The 27,913-nt window shown below is 50.7% G+C and overlaps 1 protein-coding gene across 4 annotated transcripts; it reads right to left on the reverse strand.

Annotated features, from left to right (window-relative positions):
* Positions 1–440: 440 nt before the first annotated feature.
* On the reverse strand, positions 441–27,386 carry LOC116953486 (PWWP domain-containing DNA repair factor 3A-like). Of its 4 annotated transcripts, none has more exons than XM_076075188.1 (12): positions 27,044–27,386; positions 19,141–19,822; positions 15,584–15,703; positions 13,231–13,301; positions 12,051–12,142; positions 10,449–10,509; positions 9,426–9,501; positions 7,663–7,716; positions 6,355–6,860; positions 4,789–4,877; positions 4,529–4,679; positions 441–2,506 (listed from the first exon to the last, which is right to left on the reverse strand). In XM_076075188.1, exons 2-11 carry the CDS (start codon positions 19,661–19,663, stop codon positions 4,610–4,612), a joined length of 1,662 nt encoding a protein of 553 aa, XP_075931303.1. In that variant the 5' UTR covers positions 19,664–19,822; positions 27,044–27,386; the 3' UTR covers positions 441–2,506; positions 4,529–4,609. The 4 variants fall into 4 exon arrangements, with proteins under 4 accessions (XP_075931303.1, XP_075931302.1, XP_075931301.1 ...); XM_076075187.1 differs by having other exon boundaries at positions 15,584–15,712; positions 19,141–19,819; positions 27,044–27,383; XM_076075186.1 differs by having other exon boundaries at positions 15,584–15,712; positions 27,044–27,383.
* Between the last annotated feature and the right edge of the window lie 527 nt (positions 27,387–27,913).

Genomic DNA, 27,913 nt, shown 5'->3' on the forward strand with positions numbered 1-27,913 from the left:
CTCCCTCGCCTGGTATGCAGGAGTTTGTGGGTTCGATACCGACGCCTATATATTTTGTGTTTGCATGTTCTCCCCGTGGTCGCATGGATTTTTTTCTCCAGGTCCTCCGGTTTTTCCCTCCACATTTAAAATCGTGCGTTTAAGAGTATTTGGCCGCTATAAATGTCCACGTGATGAGCCACTTCGTTGAGCTATCACTTGTGGCCAGCTCGCTTCTGAAAAAGAGCTACGTAGCTCAGTGGGCCTTTCCTCGTAAAAAAAATTTTAAAAATTGTTTATCACTATATTACAGTGCTGAAGGAATAACATTTGATGTAAATTATGGCAAAACGGGCTATAAAAATCCATATATTCCAATCTTGTACGAGTAATTACCACCCATGACATAGTAACCGTTAATCTTCTTGTGGCACAACAATCTCATCCGGAACACACGGGCATTATAAATTATTCACATTTTATTTGAACCCAGCTGACAGGCAGAGTGCTGCTTGAGGAACATTACTCACACTGCTCCTCTTTAAAATTCCATCATCATCATCATCCATTTTCCCACGCTCCTACAACGATAACCCCTGCTCCATTCAAGAAACGTGTTCACTCACTTATTTCGAGTATTCAAAAGTTACAGTTTATTGCTGATCACTTGACGTTTTCAACCTTTACCGACAAACCATTATTTTTTTTTGTTACGTGTGGACAGTACAGCACTATGTGCGCAACATCTCAAATGGAAGATTTGTTACGTCTGAATTACATGTTTTAGCGTAACAAACATTTTAAAAATATGCATTAGAGAATTTAAAAAACATTGTACGCAGAGATGGCGTTACGTCCGTTTGGATCCGTGGTGTAATTTTTGGTACTCATAATTCCACATGCCAACGGTTAGTTCAGCAAGTTATAAAAACTGTGCAATGTTAATAATGCATGTATAAAAACATATACAAAACCGTATACCCCTTAGTACATACACACCTCGTGTAATTATTGCGTATAATCACTCAATACATCTCGCTGGTCTCTATGCTAAATCTGGGGTAACGAGATTGTATTACCCCTCCAAGGACGGCAGGTGGATATTGCAGTAGATCTGAAATATTCAATAGAAAAATTGTTCAGCTCATGATTATTAATGGTTATTGGGGAGGGGTGCCGCATGTGGAATGACGTCACCCCCTCATGGTGATTGTGAAGGGGTGCGGCATGTGGAGTGACGTCACCCGCTCATGATTATTAATGAGGGGAGGGGTGCGGCATGTGGAATGCGCGACCTTGTGCATGAGTGTACATTTCCACGTGGGCATGAATATTGATAGGGGGTGGGCTCTTTTGCAGTGACGTCACGCACGGATGTAGCACTGTGCTGCATAGATTTATTTTTTACCGTCGCTTTCCGTAAAGAGACGTCATATTTGAAGCGACTTTGCGTAATAAATTATTTAATTTAGCCCGACCTGCGTTCGTGTAAAAATCCACACTCATGAATATTAATGAGGGGGGGTGGGCCTCATGTGGAGTGATGTCACACGTGGGACGGACAGACATTTCTGGGTGATTATAGTAGGTAATGAAGGTCCCATTGCCTGAGCATTTAAAAAAAAAATAGGTGACAAGTGACGTTTAGGTATTTGTAATTTTTTTGTGCACCACTGGCAAAGCGGTATCACCGAATAGCAAGCACTCGGGCTCATTCCTTCCGTGGAAGTCTGGGAGGAAGGGTCCCCCATGTGGCCCTTTAAGGTCACCATCCTCGACCAGACACCCCGACTTGTCACTCCTCTACGCTCCCCCGTTGTTCTGGAGGATCGAGACTTTGCAGCGGCGGCTCCCCAGGGGGAGATTTCCACGGCTGCCGAAGGTGCGAGCCATTCGAAGTGTCCTCAGCTCCAAATCACCGCTTCGGGGGCTGGCGGATGGCGCAGTCCCATCTCATGGGGGGATCTCCCCCCCCCTCCAGGGGCGATCCTAGTGATCGATGCGAGCTACCTGGGGTTGGGGGACAGGGGATTCTGGCCGAACTGGAAGGAGCTGGCTCAGGGCAGCAGTCCGCTTGGGCCCTTCGGCACTTCCAGTACCCCCTAGGGGAGGAGAGGAGGTCCGTGCTGGTACGGTGCGACAATGCCAACGGCTTAATCCAAAATCGTGCCAAAACCCAAACGCGCTTTTCACGATACAAAGTGTTGTCACAAGACGGGAGGGTGACGTCGTCATTCTTACCGTGGAGACATTTTACATTAGTGTGAAACGGAATTCAATTCATAACCTTAATAGCAGATCTAAAATTATCCTTGAAAATCCTAAAATATGACGTTCGAATTTAAAGCTCATCCCGAGTACACATATAGTAAAAGTGTGGCTGTCACAGGATACAGCAGCGGGCACTTGGCTATCCATTTGATTAAAAAAAGGATAGTCTTGTGCCAGGTCCATTCCACCCAGCGTACATCTTCAGGATCAGTTGTCTTTTCCTTTCATAAACTCCTTGTTAAACAGCTCAATCTCCCTGCAAATGAGACGACAGTGACTGTGACCAATATGAAAAACAAACTCTCCACCCGAGAGTCATATAGAAACAAACACGGACAGAAATACAGCCGTTGGGTGTATATACATATAAACAAGGGTGTCGAATGGCCATACCGAAACGCACGTGGTCACAACTGGCCTTGAAATATGTGCACATCAATACAGGCGGTCCGATTTACGAAGATCGACTTTTGCAATGCCACCATAGATCGTTTTGCGACGCAGAAACAACACATCTGCCGTCACGACTCCGAATTCATTTGAACAGTCGGTCTGGTTTCCGATGCGACGTCGCCTGGAGCTTTTTGTTATTCTCAAGTGTTTGTGGATGATTTCGATTTTTTTGTTTACCTCTTAAAACCCCCACTTAAATATGGCGAGTGACATTTCTGCTGCTTCTACTCTGCATGGGGAAAATCGGGTCCCATTTTTCGATGGGGTTTTTCCAGGAACACAGTGTCGTAGAACCGGGGACCGCCTGGACTTGCATTATTTGGTCTATGGCCAAATCGCCTAGAATATGCCGCCTGCAAAATCGCTTAGCAGGGGTTCAGCCTGGACAGTGCTGGAATGGATGACCACCATGCACACTAAACAGGTGTAACGCGGGGCATTGTAGGCAGTCGAAGGCACTGCAACTAATGCCATTGTTCTCCATTCCCCTCTGCATTCAACCTAAAACTCAGTTTAGCACACAAATCTGGCTGTCGCCTGATGATGCTGGTTGTAATTACTGGCGAAACGTCGTACTCAAATTGTAGATGTTGTGGTGTTTACTCTTCTACACACCGGTGTGCTGTACTAATAACAAATTGGCATATTTTGCTTACGTGAAAAACCTTACTAACTGGCTGTGTCGGGTGGTGGCGGGTTTAACGACACATTTATATAGTTACACGATCTCACCCAAAAACCTCTTATGACTAAACTACTTTTTTATTTTACCAGGTAAGTCCCATTGAGCTGTATAGCTCTTTTTCAGAAGCGACCTGGCCATCACAAATGATAGCTCAACGAAGTGGCTTACGTGGACATTTATGGCAGCCAAATACTCCAAACGCTGATTCTCACGGTAGAACCCTACGGCAGCAGCAGCATCGCTCAAAAGCTGCTTCGGACACCGAGGTCTCGAACTGTTACAGGCTCACGTTACTATACTCTACAATACAATACAAAATACCACACTACTATACACTACAAAACACCACACTACTATACACTTCAATACGATACACTACAAAACACCACACTACGATACACTACACTATACACGACACTACAATTCACTACACTACTCTACAATACAAAACACCACACTACTATACACTTCACTACGATACACTACAAAACACCACACTACACTATACACTACACTACAAAACACCACACTACTATACACGACACGATACACTACAAAACACCACACTACTATACACTACACTACGATACACTACAGAACACCACACTACGATACACTACAAAACACCACACTACGATACACTTCACTACGATACACTACAAAACACCACACTACGATACACTGCAAAACACCGCACTACTATACACTACACGACTGTACACCACACTACTGTACACCACACTACTATACACGACACTACGATACACTACAAAACACTTCACTACGATACACTTCACTACGATACACTACAAAACACCACACTACGATACACTTCACTACGATACACTACAGAACACCACACTACTATACACTACACGACTGTACACCACACTACTATACACTTCACTACGATATACTACAAAACACCACACTACGATACACTACAGAACACCACACTACTATACACCACACTACTATACACGATACACTACACTACTATACACGACACTACTATACACTTCACTACGATACACTACAGAACACCACACTACTATACACTACAGAACACCACACTACTATACACCACACTACTATACACGATACACTACACCACTGTACACCACACTATCACAGGCTCACGTCGGTTCTCTGCTGTCGCCCCCTCCGTGTGGAACTCTCTAATCCCTTGGCACATCCGCAACACCAAATGCACCCCGACGTTCAAGCAACATCTTCAGGCCTCTGTCTGTTTTGGCCAGGGCTTTCGAGCAGCCCTGGGCCTGGCTCCACTCTGCAAAATGTGGCGCGTTAGAAATGTCACCGTTATTAACACGCGTAAGCTCATCGGTGCGAAATGCTCGGCAAAGGGAAGGAGGTTCCGCGATAAAAATGAGCATCACCTTCGACTGCACTTCGGCCCGTTCAGAAACTTGATCCGAGCCTGTTCCCAAGTGATGTCCTCCGTCGCCATCAACGCGTACGTGATCGCCTGCGGATCGCAAACACGGCACGCGCGGATCGCAAACACGGCACGCGCGAACCGTGGCCTGTCACATCGCTCGTGTGGTTATATTGCGCGTTTAAGGAGGGGCCCCCAAAACATAATCAAAGCCTTGTTGCGAGGCGCGTCTCCACGCTGCGCACCGCACACTTCCAGATTATTTCCATACTCGGCAGCAACCACTGTGGCGCTGGTTTGTGCCTTCCTGAAGCAGCTTGCAATATTCGGCAGTTTCAGTGGTGTTTTTTTTAATCTTCTGTATAGTTTTTTTTTTGGTAAGCATAAAAACCCAACGTAGGTTACATCGCCATCAGCCCCACGAGCTTTCTGGGAGAAACTGGTGCAGTTCGCTCGTTGCACCAATGCTGCAGAAACGACGCACTTCACGAAGGCCGTGTTGGCAGATGGGGTTTGTAACAAACAAAAAAAGCCACTTTTATTCCTGTGTAGGGACAGGTATGAAGGAGGGGAATTCTCTCTGCTTGGTTATTTCATAGAAAATAACAGGGCTTCGTTTAGAGAAACATGCCGGGGCATCTGACCCTTGAATGACGCCCACAGGATTGAGGGTGCACTCGAAGCATCCCACTCCAAGCAGCAAAGTCCCAGAGGCGGTCTCGGCACAGGGAATTGTTACGGACTTCATTACACACAGATCACGGCACAGTCGTCTCGGTTCACCATTGGAGGCACGTGCACCAGAATTAAAACTATTGAAACATTTTATTACTTTACCAGTTAAGGTCCACAAAGCTACGTAGCGTTTTTCTCCAACACACCGGTGTTGCTGTACTAGTAACAAATTGGCATGCTTGTTTACGTGACAAAGCTCACTAATTGGCTGTGTCAGGTGGTGGCGGGTTTGACGACACATTTATATTTACACGATCTAACTCAGAAACCGCTTATGACTAAACTAAACTCCTGAACTACTTTGTATTTTACCAGGTAAGGCCCACTGAATTAGAAGCGACCTGGCCACAAATGATAGCTCAACGAAGTGGCCTTATCATGTGGAAATTTATGGCAGCCAAATATTCTAAACGCGTGAGAAAAATCCACGTGACCATGGTGAGAGAGACACGCAAACTCCAAATCTACAGCAGCAGGCGTCAGGGTCGGGATCGAACCCACGACCTCCTGCATACCAGGCGAGGTAGTTAACATCTTGCCACCGTGGCACCCAATGACACTTGCAGCTCTGTCCATCCACTGTTGGACCAAAGCCTCCCCGAGTTGCGTCGATCGTGGGATTCCTTCGACTCTCGTACTACACCACGCTGGCCAGCACAGGTTGGTTGGTGCAAGGGTGGTGTAGTGGTCGGCACAGCGCATCGAACCGGGCGACCCAAGTTCAACACCGGCGGCGAGCGACGTTGCACGTTGACGCGCTCGCACGTTGACGCGCTCGCACGTAGCCGACCGCGCCAACATCGGAGGTTGCCAGAGAAGGTCACGCGGCTACCTCGGGCAGGAGGACGTCGAGGATGAACTGCGAGAGGTCAAAGGCGTCCACCTCGTGGAAGGCGGCGGCGGCGGCGCGACCCTCGGCGGCGCACTCCGCTCGCGCGCGCTCGTACAACTCGCGCAGGTACAGCGTCAGACGCTCGACGTGCGCGTCGTCCTCCAGGTACAGCGCCGCGTGCCACTCGCTCGGCCACCGCCGCCGCCGCCGGAACTCGAGCAGCCGCGGCGAGGGCACGGCGCCGCGGAGGAGCCGGCGCAGGTGGCGCTCCGCCACGCCCCTCCGCACGATCGCGTGCAGGAGGCGCTCGTTGCAGCGCCGCCGCAGGATCTTCTGGCGGTCCGGGAGGAGGCGCTTCTCGACGCTCGCCGCGCTCGGGCTTTCGGCACCGCGACGTCCGTCGCCGTCCGGGCGCCGTTCGTCGTCTTCCGCCGCCGTCTCGGCCTCCGGGACGTCGCGGAAGGGTTCCGCCGGCGAGGAGGAGATCCCGTGCCAAACGGGGGCACCTGCACAGCCGTGCGACCGTAGCCGTTAGCCACTCGGGCGCAGCTTTTCGCGGTTGTGCTGCCCGCCTCGCCGGTGCGTTTTTCGGGCTGTACCGCTGTCCGTCGTTCGGCATTGTTATCCAACATCCGGCTACACTTGCTGGGCATCGTCTGCAGGGACTTAATTGTTCCTAAATGTTCGGGGAACTGAAGTCGACCCCTTCCTAGAACTGAACCTTTCCCGAAGAAGCTCTCGGCGCACATGCGAAGCGAAAGCTTGCAGATCACGCCGAACAACGCGCACGGACACGACCCGAAATAACATCGGGGAGTCGTAAGCGTGGCACAGAAATGTTTTGCCAAATGTGCGAAATCAGCGTGCTTACCCCTGAAACAAACGCAAGGCAGTGCAATTATCCATTTACTGCCATGAGCCAGTGGTTGAAATGCCACAGTCCTATGGTAGGGGACCGTTGTTTACTTGATAAGTAACACAGGGGGACTTTAAAATGAAGAAGGCATGGCAAGCTCGCTTTACCATGAACCTTGTCTTTAACGGCCATTCCGTTATTTCCTACACACTCCCAGTCGTGTTTTTTTGTACGCTCACTGGTGGAGTGGGCTAAGGCCTACACATCTCGCTTCACTTGAGAACCTGGTTTTACATAGGGCGACCGAAGCCCGGATTCCAACACAGAATGTCAGTGATGTGGCGACTTCTCCTGTCACCCTTGTTGATCAACTCAACTGTACCGTTCCCTCGATGCCTTTGAATGGTTCGTGATAGCTGTGTTACATCCAATACTTGCCAAACGCTACTTACTCTGCTCAGACTTGCAGTATTCAATGAAGGTTTTCCCCATGCCAGAGCCTGAAACTGAACGCAGACACACTCCGGTGAAATATCAGAGAGAAAACAATCTTATCATTGCGCGTTTATATGCCAGTGGTTAGGTGGCCACGTGAGTTAAGGTCAAATGCGTCGAGCTTTGCCAACTGCTTCTCAGTGCCGACAAGAAGAAGAATCTCCGACCGTTTAGCACGGAGCTGAAGAAAATGACAGCTCATCCAATGTTTTTTACATCACTCAGGCACGATGTTAAAGAGCCAACATGGTCACCGACCCCCTTGTTAATGCACAACCGAATATCATCGGCACACGAGCGATAAGACGTGTCTACATATGTGTATGTTGAACTTCGCCGTACGTAGCCAACCGTGGTAATCGGAGGTGCGGGGGAAGGACAACAAAATGCAGCCCATGCTCATGATGATGGCAACCTCATCCATAATCCCAACCAGAATGGAATAGTAGGGGTCAACCATCTTCAGGGCACATCCTCAGGAAACACTGACCACACCCCGAAGGTGGATGCGAGAACGATCAACTCGGTTTCCGCTAAGGGGGCGAAATGAGATTACTTTGGCCTTCACTGGGGACATGCTTCTCGGAACTATCCACTGAGTTGATACCAGATAATGGTCGTGGAGAATGCTGTGCACTTCATATACTTTCTGTCACATGACCCACGGGGTTGAGATAACATCAAGGGTGTGTCCGCCAGTACGAGTGGGCACGTTGCAAAGCCCAGACTTTCAATTAACGAAGTGACGTTGACTTGTGGGCAATTCATGATGGTCGACATGAACGCTGACATCTCCCAGGGTGAGTAGATTGTCAGCCTCTATCACCAAATGAGAAAGGAGCATGGCAAATTAGTTTAAAAAATAATGGGGGACAACCTGGTGGTCTATAAACCGATATAATTAATGCACTCCTATTTGTGTTTCTTATTGTTTGTTGTTGTACCTTTCTAACCCCGTGCCCCTACTGGACATCTGTGGGTGGAAAAAACCTTGATATCTCATCGGATTACTCCTCCAGTAGAAATAAAGGTTCGGATTCTCTGTCACGGGTCCACGTGGCCCCTGCAGCGACCAGTGGGCCCCTCCTCCTGGACTTGCCATCCTTGCTTCGTGCGCCCTGTGCAGCCACCACGATTTCCCTGTTTAACACTCGTCCACGCCAGGCTGAGTCCACCACTATTTCCCTGTCTAACACTCCACCACGCCAGGCTGCGTCCACCACTATTTCCCTGTGTAACACTCCACCACGCCAGGCTGAGTCCACCACTATTTCCCTGTTTAACACTCCACCACGCCAGGCTGAGTCCACCACTATTTCCCTGTTTAACACTCCACCACGCCAGGCTCAGTCCACCACTATTTCCCTGTTTAACACTCAGCCACGCCAGGCTGAGTCCACCACTATTTCCCTGTCTAACACTCCACCACGCCAGGGTGAGTCCACCACTATTTCCCTGTCTAACACTCGGCCACGCCAGGCTGAGTCCACCACTATTTCCCTGTTTAACACCACGCCAGGCTCAGTCGACCACTAACGGCAGGCGGGCCCGCCGAGCTAAAACATGGTTAATCAGAAACTGCTGCGGAACAACATGGATGGATTAACAACAACAAAAAACCGAATTCATCCGGCCTTTCAGAGAAGTTCGATTCTTGAGTAGCGTGAGAAACGCGCGAGTGTTGGTCGAGCGTAACGTAGCACACGGTCCGCACCCTCACCTGTCTTGCTCCAGTAGTCCGTTATGAGCTCCAGGTAGAGATCCATCTCCCTCGGGTAGGACTTCTTTGCCTCTGCCTGTAGAGAAAAAGAGAGCGAACGAACACAAATATAAATCGCACGCATGCACACGCACAACAGTGCCCAGTCATTTACCCAGGTGAGCCTCGCTAGGCCTCGGTTTCTGCACCGAGATGTTTGGCCGAATCTATTGACGAGTGTTTCGTATCGTGTAGGTCAACATCAGAATAGTTATAGGGTCGGGATCGAACCCCACGACCTCCTGTACACCAGCCGAGGTAGTTAACATCTCACCACAGCGGATGCGAATAACGTCACGACCGAGTAACATCGGCATACGAATAACGGGACATCCCATGCTCAGCATAACGGTGGCAACCTCACCCATATTCGCAACCTGAAGCAGTCCTTAAAAGAGCCGCAGGCGGGCTCAGGAGCCCCTTGGTGTCGGAAACCTCCGGAATGCCCGGAGGAAACCCTCCACACGGCAACGCGATTTGGGAGGGGGGTGACGCTGCCACCTCCTGACCACACCTCACTGCGCGATGTCAGCGAAACAAAATAGCAACCCTTCATGGAAGGCCATGCAATTACTAACACTGATAAGCCGGAGAATACAGCCAATTCATTATTGCAGTTATTAAAAGCCTGATTAGACTGTTTGGGGCAAGTGCTGTTAGCGAGTAGCACCTATGAAGGCGGGCACGGCACACGAGGGGGTGGGTGGCCAGCAACACGCCCGGCCGCCTTTGTCTCCCCAGTGGCGATGTTTTATACACCGTACCAGGTACTAATTTAAGTCCGAGTCGACCTAGGAGAGGCCCAGGGCCGGTTCAGATAACCGTCACTGGACGTTGGCCGTGAGCGGGAATCGAACTCGGGTCGCAAGATTCATAGCACAGCGCGCTAACCGCTACACCACCGCTCCCCACACACGCGCACACATTACTCGCAAAGCCGCGATTCTGCTTGCGATGAAATGACGCGTAGGAAAGCACATTTACAATCAGGTCATATTTTTCTCGGCAGTTGAAGGGCTTGATGTGTTTCACCGTGACCCCGATTCTGCAGAAGGACAAAAACAGCACCGTTAGGTTCCGCTTGAAGGCGAGCGAGATACGGCGAAGTAGTGTCGCGTGAAGCGTATAATGTCCAAGCGCAACTGCGTGTCAAGACGTTGCACAAAAACAGTTTGACATGCGCATCCTTTGGACGAGCGGTTCCCGACGTGTGCTCCGCGCACCCCTGATAGCCCCGCGAGGCTACTGCAGGGCGTCCGCAGAAAGAAAATAAAAAATATGAACAGCATCCCCACCAAGGAAATGTTAAATTTGAAAGAACTGGCAGCGTGTGATGATCTGAGAAATGTTTGGAGGTTTAAAAGGGGGTCCCCCCCGCACACTCGACAAGGTTCGCAGCCGCTGCTCAAAGAGGACAACGCGGGCCGTCACGTGGCCCAGTGCCCGGCGCTCGCTGCAGAGGGTTCACTGTTCGAATCCGGCGGCCGCCCTGGTTATTACTGCGGTACAATCGCCATGAAAATACTCCTCCAGGGACTCATCAACTTACGAACATTCGACTTACGATTATTCAGAGATGCGAACAAACCTGCCCCCGTATGTCCACTTGCCTGTTCGGACCAAGAGTCATAAGTTCAACCGCTGCGCAATAGATAGCGGTGGGGGCATCTACATCTGCAGAACGTGAAGAATCAGTGGCATCTACATCTACAGGAGATTATACAACTTTTACAGCCATTCCCCGTGTTTATTGTACACGCCGTACAACGCTTTTTGGAATCGACGGGAGTAAAGTTGGACTTACGAACAAATCGACTTACGAACAGACCTCTGGAACCTAACTCATTTGTAAATAGAGGAGTCCCTGTACGACCACTACTCCACGCCATCTGCTTCGCAGCGGTATTTTAAACTTCACCTGGCGTCGTACGCAACATTTTACATTTCGCCTGCCGTCAAAAGTCCAAGTTTTCCAGAAACAAATATTACACACCGCAATGGACTGAATTTGTATTCGACATAGCAATCATCACCCCCTACCGGCACACGAATGCCCAAGGTCACTCTTGAAAATGACTCATCATGGCCTCTTGACTTCTCACAATGGTTTAACAAAATAAACTTTACGAACTCAATAAATGCAGTATACAGTCTACATTCTGTTGTTGTTTCAGTTCATGTGAAACAACATTCATGTCAAACAACATTCATGTGAAACAACATTTACGCACCTCCGATTAGCATGGTTGGCTACGTATGGTGTGAAAGAAGTTAGTATGGTGTGAAAGAAGTTTTTTTACTGGCCAACGCGGTCAGGCTCAATACAATAATTTATTGTACTTAATTTCCATTGCTTGTTATAATGACCGTGACCAGCAAATCCTAGTCGCTTAATGCTTTTATTTTTCCACACGGGAGGCACGTTTCACTCGTTATTCATACCCACTCTGATCCAGATGGTTGCCCTACTTGCCAGTCAAGCAACTAATTTCAAGAAAATTAGCTCCATCCGTAACCGAAATGGATACAGACGAGCCACCACTCCCGGGCATAGAGCTTGTCATCCTGCGGAAGTAAACCTCTTACGCATTCAGCTTCTCCGCGCTCGACTGCATCTTCAAGCTGAAGAACAGCACCACGCACCTCCAGCGGCCCTTATCCTTGGATACCCGTTTTACCTGCAAGGGAAAACCGTTCGGGGAACACGCGTTGGTCAACGCAGCCGTTCACAAAACGGCTCACGAGGAGTAGAATCAGGCTCGGGCGGAACGCAACCATGGCAAACAAAAGGACGATGTCCCCACCCCCCCCCCCCACCACGGGGTCGGGAAAGAGTGGAGGAGATGGAGCAATGAAATCGGGTTGCGTGCAGGTGCGCTACATTGCAGGATCATGAGAGGTCACGGTGACTTTCGGAGGCTTCATCCAGCAGTGGATTGACCTTGGCCGATGATGATGATGATGAAAAGTAAGCAGGGTGGAGTGGTGACACGTTCGTTAACGCACAGCGCTAGCAGTTAGAATAATTCCTTTCATATTTCTTAACAGAAACAATATCGATCCGGAGGGTCCTTCCAATGTTTTGCAGTCAGCGGCGATGTTGCTACGACTAATCCCAAATGAGTAATTTTCTAGTATTTTTGTTGGCATTGGAATGTTTGGACAACACCGGTGACATTGTGTATGTGTTCGTAGCTATGGGAATAAAACGGAGAACCTGGTGAAAAGCCATGCAGAACAGGGGGAGAGCTTGCAAAGAGTCGGGAATCGAACCCAGGCGGCCCTACTTGCTGCCAGGCGCGAGCGTTACCACTGCACCACGATACATGTGAGTCATTAACCCTTGCAGAGTGAGAAACACGAGCCGTAGCTTAGTAGAAGCCGGGGTAGGCCGTGCAGCCCACTCTCTCTCTCCCCGCTTTTTCTCAACTCTTTCTCAACTCTCTCTCCGCTCTCGACCGCTGCACCGTAAGGGCTGTGGGTTCTGCTAACACCCTCGCTGTGGTTTTTGTGGTTGTTGTGGTTGCTGTGGTTGTTGTGGTTGCTGTGGTTGTTCTTGTTGCCGTGGTTGTTGTTGCCGTGGTTGTTGTTGCCGTGGTTGTTGTTGTTGCCGTGGTTGTTGTTGCCGTGGTTGTTGTTGCCGTGGTTGTTGTTGCTGTGGTTGTTGCTGTGGTTGTTGTTGCTGTGGTTGTTGTTGCCGTGGTTGTTGTTGCCGTGGTTGTTGTTGTTGTTGTGCCATGCGCTGCAGCTGTGCGTGTGTCCTCACCACGGCAGGGAAGTAGGGACATCGCTGATACTTGCACCACACTAAGTCATCCTTCTTCGGCTGGAAGAAACCTTAAGACGATAACAAGAACATTAAAAAGAAGTATCCTACATCATTAGACCTCCTTTGCCAGTACCAAAATGTAATAATAGGGTTTTTCCCCTTTTTTCTGGCAACAAAACTGAAACCTTTTTTACGAGGATTCATGTCTACATTAACCACAATACCTGCAGTCAAAATGCAAACAAAAAACATACTATGATAATATATGCATTGTCCTTGAAACTGATTGGTCCACACCAAGGGACGGCTTTCTTTTGAGCCTCGAAAGAGGCGTACGCCTTTTGGCGTCCTCTGGTCGAGCACCCATTGGGTCGAGGCTCAAAAGAAAGCCGTCCCTTGGTGTGGACCAATCAGTTTCAAGGACAATGCATATATTATCATAGTATGTTTTTTGTTTGCATTTTGACTGCAGGTATTGTGGTTAATGTAGACATGAATCCTCGTAAAAAAGGTTTCAGTTTTGTTGCCAGAAAAAAGGGGAAAAACCCTATTATTATAAGAAGTATCCTCTTTACATTGCTATTGGTACATAAACCAAATCGGATATTTTAAATTGTAACAGGGTTTAATAACCTACAAAAATATCCTTTTGCCACACACCACCATTGCAAACGAAACGTGGTTAGGCATGGTTCAAACAGAGGAAGCATTTTACAACGTGACCACCACTCGCTCGCTCAACGCTCAAGTGATTTCTTTAACATTTGGACGTATTGGCCGTACACCGGTGCAGCATAACACACCGGGTCCTCATAAAACAGTTTAAAATCAAAAACTTGAATCAGCAAATCTGTTTATCAGTCTTTAATTGACCCCTGTCGCCGAGTCTGACGCGATTCGAAGGTTTATTTAGTCGATAGAGGCCTGCTAAAAAAAAGTCAACATTGACCGTCGATTTGGGTCCGCTGAATCGAGGAACCGTCCGACTAAGTCTAGGGCACGAGGAGTCAAATCTCGTTGCCTTTGGTACACGGGGCCAGCCAATCTTCATCAGGGCTAGGTGCTGCTGTTACGGCGATAGACTGCGAAGCTTCGTGTTCAGCTGCTCGTATAACCGTTCGTCTTCCGACTGCTTCGACATCGCAAGAAATGATTTTGACGCACACCGCAAGATTTTCTGACCGCGGTTGCGAATCGCGAGAAAATAAATAATTACAGTAAGAACTCCTCTTAATGATCACCCCTGCTAACGACTAATTGCTTGACGACGGGCCTCCATGGAACCCAATGTGTAGTGTAGATATTAATGTATTAATATCGATTGTTTAAACGTGTTTTCTATACTCCCTTAGCGACCACTTAACGACCAACTCACTTAACGACCGGTTTCTTGGAACCAATCGCCGTCGTTAAGAGCGGCTCTACTGTATTGCGAAAAATGCGATTTTTATAAACGCGCACCAGTGTACCGCCAATACGTTCATTTATTGCTGTAAAAAGTGACTCAAACTACATCTGTACGTGAAGAGCTTCGGGGTCTCATTTAAAGCACTTCAACAGAGAACGCTTGTGGTGCAGGACAGAAAGGATGCACTGTGTGGGTGTAGGGAGTGGTGGCGGTGCAGTGCCGGTGATGACCAACTCCGGTGTGACGGCAGAGGTGACACTTCGATTCACCGAGTAGCATTTACCGAATCATCGGCTGCGCAACGCTTTCCAAAAGCTGTCTGGCCTATCGCTCCATGCGGAGCTACGGGTCTTCACAGCCACAGTGATGCCCTCCCTTCTCTACGCTTGCGAAACATAGACCCATTTACAGGAACTTCCACGCCGAGTTGAAACTTTCGGGACGGGCTGCCTACGGGTCCACCCTGGCATTAACCAGACCGGATTGTGCGAGGAGTTCAGATTCTTGAAAGATCTGGACACAGTCCCGTCAGTGAACTCCTCGGGAAAATGAGGCTGCGTTGACTGGGTCATGGAGCGTGCATGCCCAGCCACCGCATGCCCCAGCAGATTCCGTTCCGAGCTATACAGCTCTTTTTCAGAAGCGACCTGCCCAGTAATGATAGCTCAACATAGTGGCTTACCATGTGGAAATGTATAGCAGCCAAACACTCTAAAACGCATGTCAATTCTAAATGTGGAGGGAAAAACTGGATGACCTGGAGAAAAATTCACACGACCACAGGGAGAGAGATATAAACTCCAAATATACAGGCATCAGTCACGAAATTAACCCACAAACTTCCGATACCAGGGAAAGGATAGTTAACACATCTCACCACTTTTTTTTACAAATTACCGAAAATACATAAATAAGTCATGAAATACATTCACTCGCAGTCACCTGGGCTGGCGTAGAGACTGGGCAGAGGCTTCTCCTCCTCCTCCTCACTGCTGCTGCTGCTACGGTCCTCCTCTTTCCTCGGCTCTCCCAGTGCAGGGCTGGGAGGCAGCGTGCACGACCCTGCCCCAACTCACCCACAATCCCAACTCACCCACAATCCCAACTCACCCACAATCCCAACTCACCCACAATCCCAACTCACCCACAATCCCCACAATCCCCACTCACCCACAATCCCAACTCGCTCACAATCCCAACTCACCCACAACCCCACTCACCCACAATCCCCACTCGCCGACAATCCCCACAATCCCCACTCACCCACAATCCCCACTAACCCACAATCCCAACTCACCCACAATCCCAACTCACCCACAATCCCCACTCGCCCACAATCCCCACTCGCCCACAATCCCAACTCGCCCACAATCCCCACTCACCCACAATCCCCACTCGCCCACAATCCCCACTCACCCACAATCCCCACTCACCCACACTCCCCACTCACCCACAATCCCCACTCACCCACAATCCCCACTCACCCACAATCCCCACTCACCCACAATCCCCACTCGCCCACAATCCCAACTCACCGACAATCCCCACTCACCCACAATCCCAAACACCCACAATCCCCACTCGCCCACAATCCCAAACACCCACAATCCCCACTCGCCCACAATCCCAACTCAGCGACAATCCCCACTCACCCACAATCCCAAACACCCACAATCCCCACTCGCCCACAATCCCCACTCGCCCACAATCCCAACTCACCCACAATCCCCACTCGCCCACAATCCCAACTCACCGACATTCCCCACTCACCCACAATCCCAAACACCCACAATCCCCACTCACCCACAATCCCCACTCGCCCACAATCCCAACTCAGCGACAATCCCCACTCACCCACAATCCCAAACACCCACAATCCCCACTCACCCACAATCCCCACTCGCCCACAATCCCAACTCACCCACAATCCCCACTCACCCACATTCCCAACTCAGCGACAATCCCCACTCACCCACAATCCCAAACACCCACAATCCCCACTCGCCCACAATCCCCACTCGCCCACAATCCCAACTCACCCACAATCCCCACTCGCCCACAATCCCAACTCACCGACATTCCCCACTCACCCACAATCCCAAACACCCACAATCCCCACTCACCCACAATCCCCACTCGCCCACAATCCCAACTCAGCGACAATCCCCACTCACCCACAATCCCAAACACCCACAATCCCCACTCACCCACAATCCCCACTCGCCCACAATCCCAACTCACCCACAATCCCCACTCGCCCACAATCCCAACTCACCGACAATCCCCACTCACCCACAATCCCAAACACCCACAATCCCCACTCGCCCACAATCCCAACTCAGCGACAATCCCCACTCACCCACAATCCCAAACACCCACAATCCCCACTCGCCCACAATCCCCACAATCCCCACTCACCCACAATCCCCACTCACCCACAATCCCCACTCACCCACAATCCCAACTCACCGACAATCCCCACTCACCCACAATCCCGATTCACCCAAAATCCCAAAACGAACCTAGACTCTAACCCTAACTCTGACCACTCCCTTCTGCTCCTTAGTTAGCGGTCCTAACCATCACTTAAGTGTTCACTTGATAAAACTGATGCTTTAGTATTGTGTAGGGTTTGGGGTAGGTGTTACGATTAGTATTCATGGGTTAGAGGAGTGTATTAGAAATAAAACTTGGCAGAAGGATTATAGGTTCGTGTTTAGCGGTTAGGGTTACCGGTTAGGATCTCGCGTTGGGCGAGGGGTTAGCATTTAGGGGTTATGCATGTTGAACATCTTTCGCACTGCACGCAGCCAAACCGTGCTGATCAGAGGTTCGGGTTTGAGGCAGTAACACCGAAGGCCATTTGTATTTTGCTGCATCTTTAAGGACAGCCGTCCCGGACTTGAACGCTGCTGGCTCACGTGAAGCCCGGCAGGCCGGTAGAATGACAAAACACGTGGTATTTCTTTGGACACGCAGAGCAACAGATCTCCACGCCAGCACTCGATGCGGTTCCGTCTGCGAGCGCGCAAATCGGCAACCAGGAACAGCAGGAGCGTGGAGCAACTACACAGAGCGGACACGGATGTTGTTGTATCTTGACTTAAAGCTCTCGTGACTGCAGGAATTCATATTCTTTGGGTCTTTCGGTAAAGCCACGTAGATAGAAAAATAATAATAATAAAAATATCACGACGTTTCGATCGCAGCACAAGCAATCGCCATCAGGTGAAAAAATGTAGCGAGAGAGCTACTGAGGCAGGAAAAAATATAAAAATAAGAAAAAGATTCCTGCCTCAGTAGACGAGTCTGCGCACAACACTTCAGCTCATTAGGCTTCGTAGATCCGAAGATATCACGCGTCAAAGATGTGAAAGAATATAAACAGAAAGCAGGGCAAGTTAAATAAGAGTGTATAATAAAAAAAGGTTTGCCAGAGTATGCAATTTAAGACACCTGTGGACGAGGCTGTATAGTTAAACGGCGATTGGGATGGCATTCAAAGCTAATGGGCGTTGCGGTTGTCTTTAAAAGTGGAATAAAACCATGCAGGGCTGTGACTTCCCAATCCCCTACGAGGCAGGGGGCTCTTGTCAGCGGGCAAAAAGGGGCACAGTGGAGGGAAGCGGCACGTGGGAGAGGGGCCTCGTTCAGCGCGAGAATGACGGGCGCGGAGACCGCACTCGGGGTGGGCAGAGGAGCAACGCAAGGCGGATGGGATCCAGCAGCGGATCGAGCAGCGTAGCATCGGGCCGAGCGGGACGGTCTGACCGTGGCCTCAAGCGGGGGCCACTGGCCGGCTGTTTCGGTTGCATGCGACTGTTTTGCACGACTGTTTTACGAGCGGAGATCCTTGTGGTTAATCACGGTAGCTTCGCTGGAATTGCCTCTAAACAAAAAGAACGTGGAAATTGCCATTCCTAAGCGCTGCCAAACATTGCCCCCCGCGCCCCCGGTGCATCACAAACTACTTTTTGTTTGTCGTCCTTCCCCCGTACCTCCAATTAGCGCGGTTGGTTTATGTACGGTGCGAAAGAAGTCCCACAAACATACGCACAAACCCTCCCGGTCGCACAAACCCTCCCGGTCGCACAACCGTGTGTAGCGACGAGGGTGTGGCTCGCGCCACGGAGCGTCCGTGACGCACTGCCGTGGGTTATTTGGCCGTACTTCATCACGATGATGAGCGGTGCGGTTTGGTGAGAGCAAGAGAGTTGTATAGTTGGCGAAACCATCCGTTATGCATGGTGCTCGCTCATCCAAGCACCGAGTCTGAGATCTGACCATCAGGCACATCTACAGGTAATTTGGTCATAGGCCTGAGTTCTTAAAATTATTGTTTCATATATTAATTAGGTGAATCGTATGGGCCCTGGAAGTCAAGTTAAAAAATAACCCCGCGGTCAATACGACAGCAGCCCAAGTTCACAGAAGCCGGTGTGGGTGGTACAAGCCGGTGTTTCAAAACCGGCGTTTCAATACCGGCTGGCGCGACCCACCCGTGCCACCAAGCGCGTCCCAACCCTCCTCTTGAAGCGCCACCGACACTTCCGAGGGCGCGCTGGGCACGGCATTCCCCGCAGCCGCGGAAGCGTCGCTCGGGGGCGAGCGGCGAGAGCTCTCGAGGCCGAGGCACGCCCGCCCTCTCTGTCCTTCGGCCACCGTGGGCGCCGAGGCGGCGTTGCGGAGCCCACCGGCGGCCGCCTCACCGGCAGCGGCGACCTCCCGCGCCAGGGCACCCCGCGAACGCCGCCCGGGGCGCGTCTCTCCACGACGAGTCCCTCTTCGACCCCGCGGTGGGGCGCACGTGGCAACGACGGGGGCCGACGCCTTCGGCCCGCCGCCGCCTTTGCTACTCCCAGCCCCGACAGCCTCGGCCTTCCTGCTCTTCGGCCGACATCTGCTCGGACTCCGCGATCGTCGTCCAGCCGTCTGTTCACCCGCTGGGCTCCTCCGCGGCTGCCGAGCCGCCCTCTGAACGCCGCGGCGTCCCGCCCTCCCGGCGTCGCCCGCCGCGTCCATGCCTGGCTACGGCCTGCGTGGCGCGCCCCTCGTGCGGATGGAGGCGGACGCCATGCGTGGAGCTCGGCGCGAGGCCCTACGGAAGCGGCGGCTCTCCGCGCACTGGCGATGGAGCTCCTGCATCCCCCCAGAGAGTCCACGTCATCGCCGTGCCTCCTGCTGTGGGACCATCCGATTAGAAGGGGGCAATAACGAGCACCAAATCAGATATCATCGTAACAATTCGATACATTTCAGAGTGGTTGTTTCATTATAGCGCGAGGATATCATCAAGATGAAAGCTGTGCTTCACATGCATAGTCTGCAGTATTTAAAGCTTTCGTGACTGCAAGAATTCATCTTCTTTGGTTCTTTCGGTAAAGTCACGTAGAATGAGAATAAAATAATAAATTGATAAAATAAAATAACACAATAAAATTCTCACGACGTTTCGGCCACAACACAAGCGGCCTTCATCAGGTGAAGGGACGAGACTGTCTGGAGGACAGCGCTGGAGCAAAAAAGCCACGCTCAGATCGCGAAAGTTGAGGGCGCTTTGTTTCTTCTCACAATGACGTCACGGGATCTTTAAACGTACAATGACGCGAGTCATTGCTAAGGCCCACTGAGCTACGTAGCTCTTTTTTCAGAAGCGACCTGGCCATCACAAATGACAGCTCAACGAAGTGGCCGGTCGGCATGTGGAAATGTTTAGCAGCAGCCAAATACTAAACGCACGATTCTAAACGTGGAGGGAAAAACTGGAGGAACCGGACAAAAATACACGCGACCACGGGGAGAGAGACACGCAAACTCCAAATATACAGCAGCAGGCGTCGGGGTTGGGATTGAACCCACGACCTCCTGCATACCAGGCGAGGTAGTTAACATCTCGCCGACGCAGCGCCAAACGGGGAGCGATCTTCCAGATGCGAACCTCTGCAACGGGCGGCGAGCACGTCACAGACAGAACACGTCACAGATAGAGCACGTCACAGATAGAGCACGTCACTGATAGAGCACGTGATAGAGCACGTCACAGATAGAGCACGTCACTGATAGAGCACGTCACAGACAGAACACGTCACAGATAGAGCACGTCACAATTAGAGCACGTCACTGATAGAGCACGTGATAGAGCACGTCACAGATAGAGCACGTCACTGATAGAGCACGTCACAGATAGAGCACGTCACAGATAGAGCACGTCACAGATAGAGCACGTCACAGATAGAGCACGTCACTGATAGAGCACGTCACTGATAGAGCACGTGATAGAGCACGTCACAGATAGAGCACGTCACAGATAGAGCACGTCACTGATAGAGCACGTCACTGATAGAGCACGTCACTGATAGAGCACGTCACAGATAGAGCATGTCACAGATAGAGCACGTCACTGATAGAGCACGTCACAGATAGAGCACGTCACTGATAGAGCACGTCACTGATAGAGCACGTCACAGATAGAGCACGTTACAGGTAGAGCACGTCACTGATAGAGCACGTGATAGAGCACGTCACAGATAGAGCACGTCACAGATAGAGCACGTCACAGATAGAGCACGTCACAGATAGAGCACGTCACAGTTAGAGCACGTCACAGATAGAGCACGTCACAGATAGAGCATGTCACTGATAGAGCACGTCACTGATAGAGCACGTGATAGAGCACGTCACAGATAGAGCACGTCACCGACAGAGCACGTCACAGAGAGAGCACGTCACAGAGAGAGCACGTCACAGATAGAGCACGTCACAGATAGAGCACGTCACTGATAGAGCACGTCACAGATAGAGCACGTCACTGATAGAGCACGTCACCGACAGAGCACGTCATAGATAGAGCACGTCACAAATAGAGCACGTCACAGATAGAGCACGTCACTGATAGAGCACGTCACTGATAAAGCACGTCACAGATAGAGCACGTTACAGGTAGAGCATGTCACTGATAGAGCACGTGATAGAGCACGTCACAGATAGAGCACGTCACCGACAGAGCACGTCACAGATAGAGCACGTCACAGATAGAGCACGTCACTGATAGAGCACGTCACAGATAGAGCACGTCACAGATAGAGCACGTCACCGACAGAGCATGTCACAGAGAGAGTACGTCACCGCTCCAGCGGAATGAGTTAGGTTAAAACAGGACGAGTGATGACGAGGTGGGAGATGATGAGCAATGTGGGGATGACGTTCATGGTGGGGTATGGAGCAGCGGTTCGCAAACTGTGGGTCGCGACCTACCCGGTGGGTCTCCAAGAGGTATCGCGATGGCTCGCAGAACAAAACTCCCCGTGAAACGTAAACACATACTGTGTCAACCCACACGGTTTACCCCGTATTCGTGTACAGGCACACTGAGTTTTGAGGTCCGAACGGCATATAGCCGATTCAATACGGGCACAAAGACAATGTCCATTTGTTTGTGTTTCTCCCTTGTGACGGGACTTTGTAGGATGAACGTTGAGATTTATAAGGGGCACGGGGAACCAATAAGGTCTGAATTGGTCTGTAATAAGGTCGGCACTGATAAGGGGTTGACAGGTACGTAAACATATTGTTGTTGTTTTTTATAGATGCTCATTAAATGACACTACATATCTTTGATATAAAATATATAAAACTTACATTAATTATAAAATAAATTACAACAATGCAGTCCCCCCCCCCGACCTGTATGTGACATTGTCTTGACCAGAGAGATGCCACGTGCTCAGGTCAAAATGCAAATGTGACAGTAAGAGGCGGCAGAATAGGTGGGGTAAAGGTGCAAGTCGCCTCTGTTTTGGTCTAACGGGGATATATAAAGAAGGTCAAGTGATGGGAACCAAGCTGTCGATGGGTGGCAAAAGTATTTTAGAAACGTGAAGCAGAAACGCAGACTTTTTCGTTGACCAAACCGAGTCTTCATCAAATGGAACTTTTCATAGGAACAATGAGGCACCTCTGAGGCTGTACGAGGGAGTTTAGAGCAACCAAGCCGGATTTGGCGAATTTGTTTAAGAGTAAATTTGGGATGGGGCCAGATCGTTGAAGGATCTGTGAGCGTATAAAGACAAAGATCCCCCGTGTAGCCTTAACGGACTGTCGGGGCAAGTGCTGTTAGCGAGCACCAACTCAGGCCGGAACGGCACACGGAGGGGATGGGTGGCCAGCACCACGCCCGGCCGCCTTTGTCTCCCCAGTAGCGATGTTTACACCACACCGGGTACTCATTTGAGGCCGAGTCGACCTAGGGGAGGCCCAGCACCAGGTCAAGATAATCGTCACCGGTGTTGGCCGTGGGCAGGAATCGAACTCGGGTCGCCGGGTTCGTAGCGCAGCGTTGCGCTGACCACTACACCACCGCATCCCAGGAGTTTGTGAGCGTACGAACACGTACGAACACAGACGAACACACACACGTGGACACACACGTACGAACACACACGAACACACACGAACACACACACGAACACACACACGTGCACACACAACAAAAACCGCCATTCGCCACTAAGTGGCGGTGACGTCACCACGACTCTTGTGGCAGGCCATGTGCACCTTGAGGCCACGTGAAGTGTCGAACGCCCGCTGGCAGGTCACGGGGCAGACCCAGGTGCCACGGGTCGACTGACTGAGATGACTGGCTGATGCACCACCTGTGCCCCCTACTGTGCCAACCTGCTGTGCCCTAGTCACCCGGCGCTCCGCTCGTTGTTGTGAGCGTCGCTCCTCCACCCTCCGTTGTTGTTGGAGGGCGACTGCCTCCAACTGCCCAGTAGCATCCTTCACGAGCCTCCTCCTCAGAGGCCGATCTTGACACCGCTGGTACCGGTCATCGGCAAGTCGACTCAGCTCCACGTCCTCCTGTACCACATCACTCCATCTCTTCTCTAGCCCGTGCCGCGCCCGCTTAGCCCCCTCGATCCGGCCGAACAAAAGCTGTTTCGGCATGCGGTGGCTGGGCACGTGGGCTACATGACCCAGCCAACGCAGCCTTGCCTGCCGGAGGAGCTCACCGATGGGACCTTGCCCAGATATTTCAAGGATTTGTGAGCTCCTCACACAATCCAGTCTGGTTAAACCCAGGATGGATCGTAGGTAGGCCAGCCTAAATGTTTCCAACCGGCGAAGATGTTCCATTAGGAACAATCTTCTTGACCGTGGCCTAGAAGACCTGAAGCTTAGTGCGGAGCGACAGACCAGGTAGCTTCCACACAGCGTTACGCAACCGATGAAAATATATTGCCGCTCGACTGATTCGGAGACCTCTGCTGTTAAACTGGAGCCGGCCATAAGCACACTGCCCAGGTATGAGAAACTCTCCACTCTCTCCACAACTGCCCCATCACCAATTGGGAGTTGTGGGGGTGGAGTGTCCGATGGTACAAAATACCCAGGCAGGTGCTTAGTTTTGGTGGGGCTGATGGTAAGACCCCATCTCTTAGTGGCACGCTCCAGTCTCAGCAGCAGCGTCTCCAACTCCTCTGAATGAGCAGCAATCACCAAATCATCGGCATACATAACGTGGTTGAGCAATAGGGAGCCATCCCTTGACCGCACCCGGGCATCGATCAGCCTCCCATTATATCTGTACCATATGGAGATTCCCCCGGTACAGCTATTGAAGGCTTCCCGAACTACGTGGTCAAAATAGATGTTAAATAATGTGGGAGCCAGAGGACATCCCTGTCGCACACACACACACACGTGCACACACACACGAACACACACACGAACACACACACGAACACACACACGTGCACACACACACGTGAACACACACACACGAACACACACACGAACACACACACGTGCACACACACACGTGCACACACACACGAGAACACACACACACGAGAACACACACACACGTGAACACACACACGAACACACGAACACACACGTGCACACACACACGAACACACACACGTGCACACACACACGTGCACACACACACACGTGAACACACACACACGAACACAAACACACACGTACACACACACACACGTGAACACACACACACGAACACACACACGTGAACACACACGTGAACACACACGTGAACACACACACGTGAACACACACACACGTGCACACACACACACACGTGAACACACACGCGTGAACACACACGCGTGAACACACACGTGAACACACACACGTGAACACACACACGTGAACACACACACACACGTGAACACACACACACGTGAACACACACGTGAACACACACACGTGAACACACACACGTGAACACACACACACGTGAACACACACGTGCACACACACATGAACACACACACACGTGCAACGACAACAATACATTTAGTCCCCAAGTTACGATGCTCCGACTTACGATATTTCGATCTTACGATGGCGACTAAATTGTAAAATTATTTAAATTTCGTGCGGCAGGCAAACGCAGCAGCGTACGAGGTACGATACGTTACGTTCAATGCATGTTAAAAAGTTTTTTTTTTTATACCAGATAGGATTGTTTCCTGAGAAAACTTTCTATTCAATTGCAATTCACATAGGTAGGCTAAGAATTGACCTTGCTTTTTTACTTTACATTTCACGGTGCAATACAGTATTGTAATTAATAAATACATACACTATATAGTTTATACAGTACGGTACTGTACATTTTGATTTAAAGCTTTCGTGACTGCAGTGATTCATATTCTTGGTTCTTTCGGTAAAGTCACGTTGAAGGGAAACAATAAAATATATATAAAACAATAAAATTCAAATGTTTCTTGTCGTTGGTTTTCACACCTGCTGATGACTGCTTGTGTTGCAGTCGAAACGTCGTGGGAATTTTATTGTTTAATATATTTTTTATTATTTTATCATTTCCCTTCAACGTGACTTTACCGAAAGAACCAAGAATATACAGTACGGTATTGTAAATTTGTCTGTTTTGCTAAATTATCACCATTCTTTAAGACTCCTGGGTAGGCCAAGTCGATCTTCGACTTACGATATTTTTGACTTACGATGGGGGGGTCGGCGTAACGCATCTCCGTCGTAAGTCGGGGACTACCCTGTACACACAACGTTCATAGTTCATAGTTCATTTATTTGGTATAGCCCTGTGAGCCATTCGGCTCTTGAATCGGGTGCAACCGCAACAAACAAAAACACATGAACAAGAAAACATCTTAAAGTGATTATGTGACTGTGCAAACAGAAAATCCAGGAAAAAAATATCAAAATATTCCTGAAATAGCACCGTACACCAACGCTGTGTGCAAAAATCCCAGTGGGATGCAAGTCAAACAACAACAACCACAAGACAACTAAGATTTAGGCCATCAGTCTAACTCCGTACTACAATAAACAAAAACATGGCCAAAACCAAACAAACTTTTCGAAATCACCAAAATAAAAGCCATAAATCCAATGTAACAGTGATCATTTGGGACTGTGACCGAATTTTTAACAATAAACTACATAAATAAATGATAACACCAAAATCTAGAGCCATATTTAAGGCCACTGAATAGCAGTGGCAGCTAGGGTTGTACAACTCCTCTAGAGCAGTTTTGAGTGAAGATCTCATAGGTAGTGATTCAAGTTGCAGTTTATTGGCAATAACGTTTAACACAACACGAACGTTCAAACGCAGTGAGCCGAGCACAAGGTCCTGGACCCAGCCGCGTCTCTACAAACACGTGCAGAAGAACTCAACAACAACAACAACCAATAACCAACACGAAGTGGCGGCGACGTTGCCACGGCACCTGTGCCAGGCTAGGTGCACTTTGAGGCTGCCACGTGAAGTGTCGAAGGCTCACTGCTGGCGGCAGGAGGCCACGGGACAGACCCTGCGGGTGCCATGGGGTTGACTGACTGAGATGACTGGCAGATCCACAAAGCTGTGCCCCCATACTGTGCCAACTCGCTCTATTTTACACGCCCGGCGCTCCGCTCGTTGTTGTGAGCGTCGCTCCTCCGCCCTCCGTTGTTGTTGGAGGGCGACTGCCTCCAACTGCCCAGCAGCGTCCTTCACGAGCCTCCTCCACAGAGGCCGATCTTGACACCGCTGGTACCAGTCATCGGCAAGTCCACTCAGCTCCACGTCCTCCTGTACCACATCACTCCATCTCTTCTCTAGCCCGTGCCGCGCCCGCTTAGCCCCCTCGAGCCGGCCGAACAAAAGCTGTTGTTTCGGCATGCGGTGGCTGGGCATGCGGGCTACATGACCCAGCCATCGCAGCCTTGCCTGCCGGAGGAGCTCACCGATGGGACCTTGCCCAGATCTTTCAAGGATTTGTGAGCTCCTCACACAATCCAGCCTGGAGGTTAAACCCACGACGGGTGTTTGCGTCTCCTGGAAACAACAACAACGCACACACACACGCACGCACCCCCGCCATCACAGCACACACGACACGAACTCACCATCTGCGACCGCCGCCGCTTGCAAGTTGTAGCGGCAGCAGCGGCAGTAGCAGCAGCGTAGTCCTGCCGCGGCAAAGTACGTCAAAGTGTCTCTGTGTGTGTGTGTGTGTTGGGGTGCTCTCACTCTCTCTCCTGTGTACTGCACGGGCAGTACAGGAGACGCGAGGCGCCTTCCGCTCGTGCAGGAGAGCGGAGCACGTGGGCGGCGCTTCCGGGTGCGCGAGCCACTCCCAACCGCAACCTCTCCGCCCTGGTTCAATAGTCGGGTTGACACGGGTGGCCGGAGCGGGGCGGGGGCAGCTGCTCCCGCGAGTTGCCACCCACGCTTGGATCCGAACCGGTTGCTGGGCCCTCCCCTAGGTCGACTCAGCGTAAAGAAAAAAAAGGCACCGGTGCGGTGTGTGCGTGCGTGTAAACATCGCCGCTGGGGAGACGAAGGCGGTCGGGCGTGGTGCTGGCCACCCACCCCCTCGTGTGCTTGTGCCGGCCTTCGTTTGTGCTCGCGAACAGCACTTGCCCCTAGAGTCTGTAAAGGCTATACGGGGGATCTTTGTTGTTGTTTGCAGTTTTCTCGAGGAGCCACGTGCGGCTCCTTACGAGTCCCGGGGGAAGCCTCACACTCTCTATATATGGGGCGCTCCAGTGGCTAGGAGATGTTAACTACCTCGCCTGGTACGCACCAGGTCGTGGGGCTGATCTCTACGCTGACGCCTGCTGTATATTTGGAGTTTGTGGCGTCTCTCTCTCTCTCCCTGTGGTCGCGTGGATTTTTCTCCAGGTCCATAATAGAGGTTTTTGGATTAGATCGCGTAAGCCGTAAATATATAAATGTTGTGTCGTTAAACCCGCCACCACCCGACACAGCCAACT

Source organism: Petromyzon marinus, chromosome 52 (assembly GCF_048934315.1).
Source record: "Petromyzon marinus isolate PM22_M1 ecotype Great Lakes invasive population chromosome 52, UKy_Petmar_22M1.pri1.0, whole genome shotgun sequence".
Classification (NCBI taxonomy): Eukaryota; Metazoa; Chordata; class Hyperoartia; order Petromyzontiformes; family Petromyzontidae; genus Petromyzon; species Petromyzon marinus.